General features: G+C 48.8%; 1 protein-coding gene across 3 annotated transcripts in view; it reads left to right on the top strand.

Moving 5' to 3' along the window:
* The window catches only part of ITGB4 (integrin subunit beta 4), a 147,141-nt gene that overhangs the window by 100,223 nt on the left and 33,637 nt on the right, over positions 1-13,281 (top strand). For all 3 annotated transcript variants that reach the window (XM_068263278.1, XM_068263276.1, XM_068263277.1), the window contains exons 20-22: positions 9,103-9,288; positions 9,406-9,509; positions 11,610-11,668. In XM_068263278.1, the coding sequence (XP_068119379.1) occupies positions 9,103-9,288; positions 9,406-9,509; positions 11,610-11,668 (349 nt within the window). The remainder of the gene's footprint in view (positions 1-9,102; positions 9,289-9,405; positions 9,510-11,609; positions 11,669-13,281) is intronic.

Here is a 13,281-nt window from a genome sequence, read left to right as displayed (position 1 = left end):
ACCAGTTTGTAATTTAATATTATTAAAAATGTACTTCATCTTGAATTTTCATTCTGCTAGAAAATTCCAGTTTCACTTACTGTATATCCCGGCGTATAAGACGACCCCTCAACTTTTCCAGTTAAAATATAGCGTTTGAGATATACTCGCCGTATAAGACTACCCCCCTCTTCCAATGTACACCAAATAAAAATTAAAAAACATCACATACTACTATGCATGAACAGATACTGGTGCTGTACAGTATGTGGTACCCAGTATATAACAGTATATGGCTCCCTGCACACGGCAAATCCGTTTTCCAATTCCGTTTCCGATTCCGATTTTCAATTCCGATTTTCCCTGAATACATTCAACAGAAAAACGGATCAAAAAACCCAGCATGCAGTAAAGATTAAAAATCAGAATCGGATGTAAAAAACGATTAAAAAGCGGAATCGGAATCGCATGCAGTGTACAGGGAGCCTATAGGCGATTGACTAGTTGGGTTGGTCAACTCTCCCTCTCCCTAAGCGGATTGGTCAGCTTTCCTTGTCTCCCTGTTTATCAGAGCGGTATGGAAGAATAGATTGCGCTGTGCCCATAAAACACGCCTCTTTCACCCTTCTGGCCCCACCCTTGTATCCTATCTACCTCCTTCTCTGCCTCTCAGATCTCACACATGCGCGCCTGCGCCGCTTCACTACAGTCCTCAGCAGCGAGGTCTGAGAGGCGGTAACAGGATAGGATCTCACACATGTGCGCCTGACCCGCTTCACTACAGTCCTCAGCAGCGAGATCTGAGAGGCAGTAACAGGATAGGATCACACACATGTGCGCCTGCGCCGCTTCACTACAGTCCTCAGCAGCGAGATCTGAGAGGCGGTAACAGGATATGATCTCACACATGTGCACCTGCGCCTCTTCACTACAGTCCTAAGCAGTGAGATCTGAGAGGCGGTAACAGGATAGGATCTGACACATGTGCGCCTGCGCCGTTTCACTACAGTCCTCAGCAGCGAAATCTAAGAGGCAGTAACAGGATAGGATCTCGCACATGTGCGCCTGCGCCGTTTCACTACAGTCCTCAGCAGCGAGATCTGAGAGGCGGTAACAGGATAGGATCACACACATGTGCGCCTGCGACGCTTCACTACAGTTCTCAGCAGCGAGATCTGAGAGGCAGTAACAGGATAGGATCACACACATGTGCGCCTGCGCCGCTTCACTACAGTCCTCAGCAGCGAGATCTGAGAGGCGGTAACAGGATATGATCTCACACATGTGCACCTGCGCCTCTTCACTACAGTCCTAAGCAGTGAGATCTGAGAGGCGGTAACAGGATAGGATCTGACACATGTGCGCCTGCGCCGTTTCACTACAGTCCTCAGCAGCGAAATCTGAGAGGCAGTAACAGGATAGGATCTCGCACATGTGCGCCTGCGCCGTTTCACTACAGTCCTCAGCAGCGAGATCTGAGAGGCGGTAACAGGATAGGATCACACACATGTGCGCCTGCACCGCATCACTACAGTGCTCAGCAGCGAGATCTGAGAGGCGGTAACAGGATAGGATCTCGCACATGTGCGCCTGCGCCGCTTCACTACAGTCCTCAGCAGCGAGATCTGAGAGGTGGTAACAGGATAGGATCTCACACATGTGCGCCTGCGCCGCTTCACTACAGTCCTCAGCAGCGAGATCTGAGAGGAGGTAACAGGATAGGATCTCACACATGTGCGCCTGCACCGCTTCACTACAGTCCTCAGCAGCGAGATCTGAGAGGTGGTAACAGGATAGGATCTCACACATGTGCGCCTGCGCCGCTTTACTACAGTCCTCAACAGCGAGATCTGAGAGGCGGTAACAGGATAGGATCTCACACATGTGCACCTGCACTGCTTCACTACAGTCCTCAGCAGCGAGATCTGAGAGGAGGTAACAGGATAGGATCTCACACATGTGCGCCTGCACCGCTTCACTACAGTCCTCAGCAGCGAGATCTGAGAGGTGGTAACAGGATAGGATCTCACACATGTGCGCCTGCGCCGCTTCACTACAGTCCTCAGCAGCGAGATCTGAGAGGCGGTAACAGGATATGATCTCACACATGTGCACCTGCGCCTCTTCACTACAGTCCTAAGCAGTGAGATCTGAGAGGCGGTAACAGGATAGGATCTGACACATGTGCGCCTGCGCCGTTTCACTACAGTCCTCAGCAGCGAAATCTGAGAGGCAGTAACAGGATAGGATCTCGCACATGTGCGCCTGCGCCGTTTCACTACAGTCCTCAGCAGCGAGATCTGAGAGGCGGTAACAGGATAGGATCACACACATGTGCGCCTGCACCGCATCACTACAGTGCTCAGCAGCGAGATCTGAGAGGCGGTAACAGGATAGGATCTCGCACATGTGCGCCTGCGCCGCTTCACTACAGTCCTCAGCAGCGAGATCTGAGAGGTGGTAACAGGATAGGATCTCACACATGTGCACCTGCACTGCTTCACTACAGTCCTCAGCAGCGAGATCTGAGAGGAGGTAACAGGATAGGATCTCACACATGTGCGCCTGCACCGCTTCACTACAGTCCTCAGCAGCGAGATCTGAGAGGTGGTAACAGGATAGGATCTCACACATGTGCGCCTGCGCCGCTTCACTACAGTCCTCAGCAGCGAGATCTGAGAGGCGGTAACAGGATAGGATCTCACACATGTGCACCTGCACTGCTTCACTACAGTCCTCAGCAGCGAGATCTGAGAGGCAGTAACAGGACAGGATCTCACACATGTGCGCCTGCGCCGCTTCACTACAGTCCTCAGCAGCGAGATCTGAGAGGCGGTAACAGGATAGGATCTCACACATGTGCACCTGCACTGCTTCACTACAGTCCTCAGCAGCGAGATCTGAGAGGAGGTAACAGGATAGGATCTCACACATGTGCACCTGCGCCGCTTCACTACAGTCCTCAGCAGCGAGATCTGAGAGGCGGTAACAGGATAGGATCTCACACATGTGCGCCTGCACCGCTTCACTACAGTCCTCAGCAGCGAGATCTGAGAGGTGGTAACAGGATAGGATCTCAGACATGTGCGCCTGCACCGCTTCACTACAGTCCTCAGCAGGGAGATCTGAGAGGCGGTAACAGGATAGGATCTCACACATGTGCACCTGCACTGCTTCACTACAGTCCTCAGCAGCGAGATCTGAGAGGCAGTAACAGGACAGGATCTCACACATGTGCGCCTGCACCGCTTCACTACAGTCCTCAGCAGCGAGATCTGAGAGGGGGTAACAGGATAGGATCTCACACATGTGCGCCCCTTCACTACAGTCCTCAGCAGCGAGATCTGAGAGGCAGTAACAGGACAGGATCTCACACATGTGCGCCTGCACCGCTTCACTACAGTCCTCAGCAGCGAGATCTGAGAGGCGGTAACAGGATAGGATCTCACACATGTGTGCCTGCACCGCTTCACTACAGTCCTCAGCAGCGAGATCTGAGAGGCGGTAACAGGATACAATCTCACACATGTGCGCCTGCACCGCTTCACTACAGTCCTCAGCAGCGAGATCTGAGAGGAGGTAACAGGATAGGATCTCACACATGTGCGCCTGCGCCGCTTCACTACAGTCCTCAGCAGCTAGATCTGAGAGGCGGTAACAGGATAGGATCTCACACATGTGCGCCTGCACCGCTTCACTACAGTCCTCAGCAGCGAGATCTGAGAGGCAGTAACAGGATAGGATCTCACACATGTGCGCCTGCACCGCTTCACTACAGTCCTCAGCAGGGAGATCTGAGAGGAGGTAACAGGATAGGATCTCACACATGTGCGCCTGCACCGCTTCACTACAGTCCTCAGCAGCGAGATCTGAGAGGCGGTAACAGGATAGGATCTCACACATGTGCACCTGCACCGCTTCACTACAGTCCTCAGCAGCGAGATCTGAGAGGCGGTAACAGGATAGGATCTCACACATGTGCGCCTGCGCCGCTTCACTACAGTCCTCAGCAGCGAGATCTGAGAGGCGGTAACCAGAGAGGATCTCACACATGTGCACCTGCACCGCTTCACTACAGTCCTCAGCAGCGACATCTGGGAGGCGGTAACAGGATAGGATCTCACACATGTGCGCCTGCGCTGCTTCACTACAGTCCTCAGCAGCGAGATCTGAGAGGCGGTAACAGGATAGGATCTCACACATGTGCACCTGCACCGCTTCACTACAGTCCTCAGCAGCGAGATCTGAGAGGCAGTAACAGGATAGGATCTCACACATGTGCGCCTGCACCGCTTCACTACAGTCCTCAGCAGCGAGATCTGAGAGGCGGTAACAGGATAGGATCTCACACGTGTGCGCCTGCGCCGCTTCACTACAGTCCTCAGCAGCGAGATCTGAGAGGCAGTAACAGGATAGGATCTCACACATGTGCACCTGCGCCGCTTCACTACAGTCCTCAGCAGCGAGATCTGAGAGGCGGTAACAGGATAGGATCTCACACATGTGCACCTGCACTGCTTCACTACAGTCCTCAGCAGCGAGATCTGAGAGGCAGTAACAGGATAGGATCTCACACATGTGCGCCTGCACCGCTTCACTACAGTCCTCAGCAGCGAGATCTGAGAGGCGGTAACAGGATAGGATCTCACACATGTGCGCCTGCGCCGCTTCACTACAGTCCTCAGCAGCGAGATCTGAGAGGCAGTAACAGGATAGGATCTCACACATGTGCGCCTGCGCCGCTTCACTACAGTCCTCAGCAGCGAGATCTGAGAAGCGGTAACAGGTTAGGATCTCACACATGTGCACCTGCACCGCTTCACTACAGTCCTCAGCAGCGAGATCTGAGAGGCGGTAACAGGATAGGATCTCACACATGTGCACCTGCACTGCTTCACTACAGTCCTCAGCAGCGAGATCTGAGAGGAGGTAACAGGATAGGATCTCACACATGTGTGCCTGCACCGCTTCACTACAGTCCTCAGCAGCGAGATCTGAGAGGCGGTAACAGGATAGGATCTCACACATGTGCACCTGCACTGCTTCACTACAGTCCTCAGCAGCGAGATCTGAGAGGAGGTAACAGGATAGGATCTCACACGTGTGCCTGCACCGCTTCACTACAGTCCTCAGCAGGGAGATCTGAGAGGCGGTAACAGGATAGGATCTCACACATGTGCGCCTGCACCGCTTCACTACAGTCCTCAGCAGCGAGATCTAAGAGGCGGTAACAGGATAGGATCTCACACATGTGTGCCTGCACCGCTTCACTACAGTCCTCAGCAGCGAGATCTGAGAGGCGGTAACAGGATAGGATCTCACACATGTGCGCCTGCGCCGCTTCACTACAGTCCTCAGCAGTGAGATCTGAGAGGCGGTAACAGGATAGGATCTCACACATGTGCACCTGCACCGCTTCACTACAGTCCTCAGCAGCGAGATCTGAGAGGAGGTAACAGGATAGGATCTCACACATGTGCGCCTGCACCGCATCACTACAGTCCTCAGCAGCGAGATCTGAGAGGCAGTAACAGGATAGGATCTCACACATGTGCGCCTGCACCGCTTCACTACAGTCCTCAGCAGCGAGATCTGAGAGGCGGTAACAGGATAGGATCTCACACATGTGTGCCTGCACCGCTTCACTACAGTCCTCAGCAGCGAGATCTGAGAGGCGGTAACAGGATACAATCTCACACATGTGCGCCTGCACCGCTTCACTACAGTCCTCAGCAGCGAGATCTGAGAGGCGGTAACAGGATAGGATCTCACACATGAGCACCTGCACTGCTTCACTACAGTCCTCAGCAGCGAGATCTGAGAGGAGGTAACAGGATAGGATCTCACACATGTGTGCCTGCACCGCTTCACTACAGTCCTCAGCAGCGAGATCTGAGAGGCGGTAACAGGATAGGATCTCACACATGTGCACCTGCACTGCTTCACTACAGTCCTCAGCAGCGAGATCTGAGAGGCAGTAACAGGATAGGATCTCACACATGTGCGCCTGCGCCGCTTCACTACAGTCCTCAGCAGCGAGATCTGAGAGGCGGTAACAGGATAGGATCTCACACATGTGCGCCTGCACCACTTCACTACAGTCCTCAGCAGGGAGATCTGAGAGGCGGTAACAGGATAGGATCTCACACATGTGCGCCCCTTCACTACAGTCCTCAGCAGCGAGATCTGAGAGGCGGTAACAGGATAGGATCTCACACATGTGCGCCTGCACCGCTTCACTACAGTCCTCAGCAGTGAGATCTGAGAGGAGGTAACAGGATAGGATCTCACACATGTGCGCCTGCGCTGCTTCACTACAGTCCTCAGCAGCGAGATCTGAGAGGCGGTAACAGGATAGGATCTCACACATGTGCGCCTGCACCGCTTCACTACAGTCCTCAGCAGCGAGATCTGAGAGGCGGTAACAGGATAGGATCTCACACATGTGCGCCTGCGCCGCTTCACTACAGTCCTCAGCAGCGAGATCTGAGAGGCAGTAACAGGATAGGATCTCACACATGTGTGCCTGCACCGCTTCACTACAGTCCTCAGCAGCGAGATCTGAGAGGCGGTAACAGGATAGGATCTCACACATGTGTGCCTGCACCGCTTCACTACAGTCCTCAGCAGGGAGATCTGAGAGGCGGTAACAGGATAGGATCTCACACATGTGCGCCTGCACCGCTTCACTACAGTCCTCAGCAGTGAGATCTGAGAGACGGTAACAGGATAGGATCTCACACATGTGCACCTGCACCGCTTCACTACAGTCCTCAGCAGCGAGATCTGAGAGGCGGTAACAGGATAGGATCACACACATGTGCACCTGCACCGCTCCACTACAGTCCTCAGCAGCGAGATCTGAGAGGAGGTAACAGGATAGGATCTCGCACATGTGCGCCTGCGCCGCTTCACTACAGTCCTCAGCAGCGAGATCTGAGAGGCGGTAACAGGATCGGGAGTATCACCTGGCATCACTGACACCTGGCGTATAAGACGACCCCTGACTGTCCAGAAGATTTTCAAGGGTTAAAAATAAGGGGTCTTATACGTCAGAATATACAGTATTTAAGCAGTACAGAAGTTTGGTCTCCCCTCCTCAGTTTCCACACAGCAGGAAGTCTTGTTTTTTCATCTTCTATTTTTCTTGGCCTTGATCAAACTATTATAGCAGCTTGACATTCCTTGTTGCCATCTCCTGTTATTAGAGGTTGTTCTGAGGTCAGCTAACACCGCAACGGTCACCCATAAGTAACTTGTCCAAGATGACACATGGGCAAGGCCAGATTTATACTTTTTCCGCCCCTAGGCCAAGTATGTTGTGGCTTGCTGTCCATGTGCAGCAGCGCCCCTCCCATTTCATGTGCAGCCCCCTCTTCCATGTGTAACATCCATGTACAGCAACCCCTCCCATTCTATGTGCAGCCCCCTCTTCCATGTGTAACATCCATGTACAGCAGCGCCCCTCCCATTCCATGTGCGGCCCCCTCTTCCATGTGTAACATCCATGTACTGCAGCCCCTCCCATTCCATGTGCAGCACCCTCTCCCATGTGTATCATCCATGTACAGCAGCCCCTCCCATTCCATGTGCAGCCCCCTCTTCCATGTGTAGAGAAGTAGGGATGACCCTGCGCTGCCTTAGTGTTAAAGGGATACTGTAGGGGGGTCGGGGGAAAATGAGTTGAACTTACCCGGGGCTTCTAATGGTCCCCCGCAGACATCCTGTGCCTGCGCAGCCACTCACCGATGCTCCGGCCCCGCCTCCGGTTCACTTCTGGAATTTCAGACTTTAAAGTCTGAAAACCACTGCACCTGCGTTGCAGTGTCCTCGCTCCCGCTGACGTCACCAGGAGCAGACACAGACCATACTGGGCCTGCGCAGTACACTCCTGGTGACATCAGCGGGAGCGAGGACATGGCAATGCAAGCGCAGTGGTTTTCAGACTTTAAAGCCTGAAATTCCAGAAGTGAACCAGAAGCGGGGCCGGAGCATCGGTGAGTGGCTGCGCGGGCACAGGAGGTCTGCGGGGGACCATAAGAAGCCCTGGGTAACTTCAACTCATCTCCCCCCGACCCCCCTACAGTATCCCTTTAAGGAAGGTGATACAGTGAGTTAATGTCCTGGGTGCAGCTCTTGCTGGGTGGTGCCAGTTAATCTAACAGAACAAAAAGAAAAACAGAGCTCTCCACTTTGTGCATTAACTTTATTTAATTTCAGCAATAGCGCTTTCAGTTACACTTACAGTGTTCATGCGATGAAGAAGGCGCACAGTGGCCTGCCGGCAAGTCCTCTCTCCACACCCGCGCTTGGTCAGAGCTGCAGGGGCGATGTTCGACGTGGAGCAAGGTGCGGTGGGCGGGGCCTGATCACGCTGGAGCCGTCTGACGTCACAACGCGGTTCGGCGTTAAACCGCGTAGTGAAACTACATGCACATATATTTTTTCTACAAAAAGACACAATAAATTACATTTAAAATTAACTGTTTTCTTCCCACACCCAAAAAATACCCAAATAAAATTTGTAACTAATAAAAAAATTACAATTAAAACAAAAAACATAAAACATAAATAGTTACCTAAGGGTCTGAAAGTTTTTAATATGCATGTGAAAAGAGTATACAACTAATATTTTTTTAAATTATAAGCTTGTAAATAGTGATGGACACAAAGCTAAAGAAATGCACCTTTATTTCCGAATAAAACATACATTGTGATAGGGACATAATTTATATGGTGTAATAACTGGGACAAATGGGTAAATAAATTACGTAGGTTTTAATTATGGTAGCATGTATTATTTTAAAACTATAATGGCCGAAAACTGAGAAATAATGCATTTTTTTCAATTTTTTTCTTAATATTCCTGTTTAAAATGCATTTAGAAAAAAATTATTCTTAGCAAAATGTACCATCCAAAGAAAGTCTAATTATTGGTGGAAAAAAAGATATAGATCAATTAATTGTGATAATTAGTGATAAAGTTATTGGCGAATGAATGGGAGGTGAAAATTGCTCGGATGCATAAGGTGAAAAACGACGATGAAGGCTGAAGTGGTTAAAGATCAGGCAGGAAAGAAGTACTTTTCTAGCCCATTGACGTTACTGCGTTTCATTTTGTAGGACGCTCCGTTGGATTCAAGGAAGACCACTATATGTTACGACAGAGTCTCATGTCATCCGATTATCTGAACACTCCACTTGTGAGAACTGGGAACCTGAAAGGTGGAGACACCGTGAGATGGAAGATTGCCAATAATGTACATCGGCCGCCTCCATCCCCTGATGCTCTGAACCCGAAAGAGCTGGGTACGTCATCAGAATGGTGGGACAAGATCAGAATGTGACTCATTATTGTGAACAAAGCAGACAGATGATAGAAATGGTCTCATTATGACTTCTAAAATTGGTTCTTTTCTTTTTCAGTCCCATATGGAGTCTCCCTGAGGTTAGCTCGCCTTTTCACTGAGAACCTGTCTAAACCTCAGACGCGGGAATGCGACCAACTCCGCCGTGAAGTTGAAGACACGGTACTTAAATAGACTAAACTAGACAGACCTTCTCTGCATCAGAAGCATCACAAATATCTCACACACAAAAATCACGCAACTGCTTAGCAAGTTTTTCCTGTTTGGTCACCATCCAGCCATTCTATCTGTATTACCAAGCAGCGTAAATGTGCTTCGTATCCAATGATACTCGTCACTGATCTAAGCTTGTCATAGAGACAGAATTATTTCACAGAATCAGAATTGAATTATAATCCAATTCAATAAACATAAATGATATTGGCCTCAATTCACTAAGCTTAACTCCTGTCTTTAATAACTCTTCTGAGCTGTTTTACAGTTATCGCCATAGTGATATAATTGTGATAATTGTAAAACAGCTCAGAAGAGTTATTAAAGACAGGAGTTAAGCTTAGTGAATTGAGGCCATTGAGTTGTGGTGTAAGACATCCAGAAGTAGTGATGTCATAGTACAGCATTAAAGTAAAGCAAGCTTTTTATTAGATACAAAATCACATATAAATCAGGTCATAAAAATAGGGCACCGCATTCAACTCTGTTGAGGGCAATAGCTAGAATGCAGAAAAAGCAATAGTACAGGGAGTGAATCATACAGACAGGGCGGGTTCTAGACTTGTGGGGATGCAGATACCCCGCCCCCTTGAGTTAGCAAACGGGTGCTAGACTTTTTTGGAGGTGCAGATACCCCCTCCCCCCTTTTGAGCAAGCAAAGAGGTTCTAGGCTTTCGGGGATGCAGATACCCCCCCCCCTTAGGCTAGCTAAGAGGTTCTAGACTTTTGGGGATGCAGATAACCCCCTTGAGCTAGCAACGAGCAGTGCATATTGAATTAAGGGGCGTGTCAGCACGGACTCACAGCAGGCAAGCTCTGTGCTCCATGAGGTAGAAGCAGCAGAGCATAGGGAAAGACTGAAAAAGATCAAGTGAGTGTAGAGCTGATGCTGCCCCCTACAGTCTGCTGCCCCGTATAGTCTGCTGCCCTGAATTCCATTTAGTTTGCTGCCCCCTATAGTCTGCTGCGCGTGATTCAGTCAGCTTCATGGTAGGGCCGCTCCTCCATACATCAATCAGTATCCATACATCAATACTCACAGTGAGATCCAGTTAGTATAGTAGTAGTTCATTCAAAATTACCAAATATACACATGGAACCTGGCCAGAACTAGTGACAGGGAGTTTTCTAAAAGAGTCTCACTTTACAAATGGATGTGTATGTGATTCACTGACAGTGCTATTGCCTTTCTGGAGCCATTTGTGTATTTCCTGGATAATTATTGGCACCCCTTAATTCTATACAATTTTCTACCCAATAACACTGTTGTTTCAGTGCTGTGTTACCTGCATACTTCTGAAAGATTTATGCCACAGCTCAAAATAACGTGCTAAGTGATGAATATCATGGAGTATACCGTATGTTAGCACTGATTTTTCTTTTTTTGATGCTTCTTTACTGTTCTCGGAGTGTTGATCTTTCCCTATTACATATTTTGTAAATGTATTCTTTTACTCTATTTTGAAAGGCAGCAGCATTTGCTTAAAGAGACGCTGAAGTCTCATAAAAATCATGTTTTGATATTAAAAATCTCTTTAACATTATTACCCTAACTAAAACGGCACATCTCTGCAGCTAAACTTTAACTAAATCCGCCCTAACTCCCCCCCCCCCCCCCCCCCGGCAAAATCCACGCCGTTCTTGGTCGTGCATTTTGCCTCCCCGGGAGGCAGAGCTTTCGGCTGCAGCTCTGCCTCCATGCGTCAATCCGCGCGTATCTCCGCCTCTCCCCCGCCCCTCTCAGTGAAGGAAGACTGAAAGGGGCTGGGGAGAGGCGGAGATCGGCGCTGATAGACGCGTGTAGAGGCAGCGCAGCAGCACAAAACTCTGCCTCTCACGGAAGCGCTCCCCGCAGTGTGCCCCGGGGAGTTTGGGGGGATTTAGTTAGAATTCAGCCGCAGGGATGCAGCGCTTTAGTTAGGGCAATCATGAGATTTTTAATATAAAAAACATGATTTTTATGAGACTTCAGAGTCTCTTTAAACTTTTTGCATTGATATCTTGTGATAATAATTATAATTATTCTCTCTGTGAATATTTACCTCTCAGCTGAATGAAGTGTATAAAGTGATTCCTGGAACCCACAAAGTAAAGCAGACGAATTTCCGGTAAGCATTACTGCTCTCTGATATGATGCATTACTGCTCTCTGATATGACGCATTACTGCTCTCTGATATGACGCATTACTGCTCTCTGATATGACGCATTATCTGATATGATGCATTACTGCTCTCTGATATGACGCATTACTGCTCTCTGATATGACGCATTACTGCTCTGTGATATGACGCATTACTGCTCTCTGATATGACACATTACTGCTCTCTGATATGACGCATTACTGCTCTCTGATATGACGCATTACTGCTCTCTGATATGACGCATTATCTGATATGATGCATTACTGCTCTCTGATATGACGCATTACTGCTATCTGATATGACGCATTACTGCTCTCTGATATGATGCATTACTGCTCTCTGGTATGACGCATTACTGCTCTCTGATATGACGCATTACTGCTCTCTGATATGACACATTACTGCTATCTGATATGACGCATTGCTGCTCTCTGATATGACGCATTACTGCTCTCTGATATGATGCATTACTGCTCTCTGATATGATGCATTACTGCTCTCTGGTATGACTCATCACTGCTCTCTGATATGACGCATTACTGCTCTCTGATATGACGCATTACTGCTCTCTGATATGACGCATTACTGCTCTCTGATATGACGCATTACTGCTATCTGATATGACGCATTATCTGATATGACGCATTACTGCTCTCTGATATGACGCATTACTGCTATCTGATATGACGCTTTACTGCTTTCTGATATGACGCATTACTGCTCTCTGATATGACGCATTACTGCTCTCTGATATGACGCATTACTGCTCTCTGATAGGACGCATTACTGCTCTCTGATAGGATGCATTGCTGCTCTCTGATATGACGCATTACTGCTATCTGATAGGACGCATTACTGCTCTCTGATATGACGCATTACTGCTCTCTGATATGACGCATTACTGCTCTCTGATATGACGCATTACTGCTCTCTGATATGACGCATTACAGCTCTCTGATATGACGCATTACTGCTCTCTGATATGACGCATTACTGCTCTCTGATATGACGCATTACTGCTCTCTGATATGACACATTACTGCTCTCTGATATGACGCATTACTGCTCTCTGATATGACGCATTACTGCTCTCTGATATGACGCATTACTGCTCTCTGATATGAGGCATTACTGCTCTCTAATATGACGCATTACTGCTCTCTGATATGACACATTACTGCTCTCTGATATGACGCATTATCTGATATGACGCATTACTGCTCTCTGATATGACGCATTATCTGATATGACGCATTACTGCTCTCTGATATGACACATTACTGCTCTCTGATATGACGCATTATCTGATATGACACATTACTGCTCTCTGATATGACACATTACTGCTCTCTGATATGACGCATTATCTGATATGACACATTACTGCTCTCTGATATGACACATTACTGCTCTCTGATATGACGCATTATCTGATATGACGCATTACTGCTCTCTGATATGACGCATTACTGCTCTCTGATATGACGCATTACTGCTCTCTGATATGAGGCATTACTGCTCTCTAATATGACGCATTACTGCTCTCTGATATGACACATTACTGCTCTCTGATATGACG

This window comes from Hyperolius riggenbachi, chromosome 12, assembly GCF_040937935.1.
Source record: "Hyperolius riggenbachi isolate aHypRig1 chromosome 12, aHypRig1.pri, whole genome shotgun sequence".
NCBI classification, from domain to species: domain Eukaryota; kingdom Metazoa; phylum Chordata; class Amphibia; order Anura; family Hyperoliidae; genus Hyperolius; species Hyperolius riggenbachi.
The sequence above is the reverse complement of the archived record's forward strand: the minus strand, read 5'-3'. Positions and strand labels throughout refer to the sequence as shown.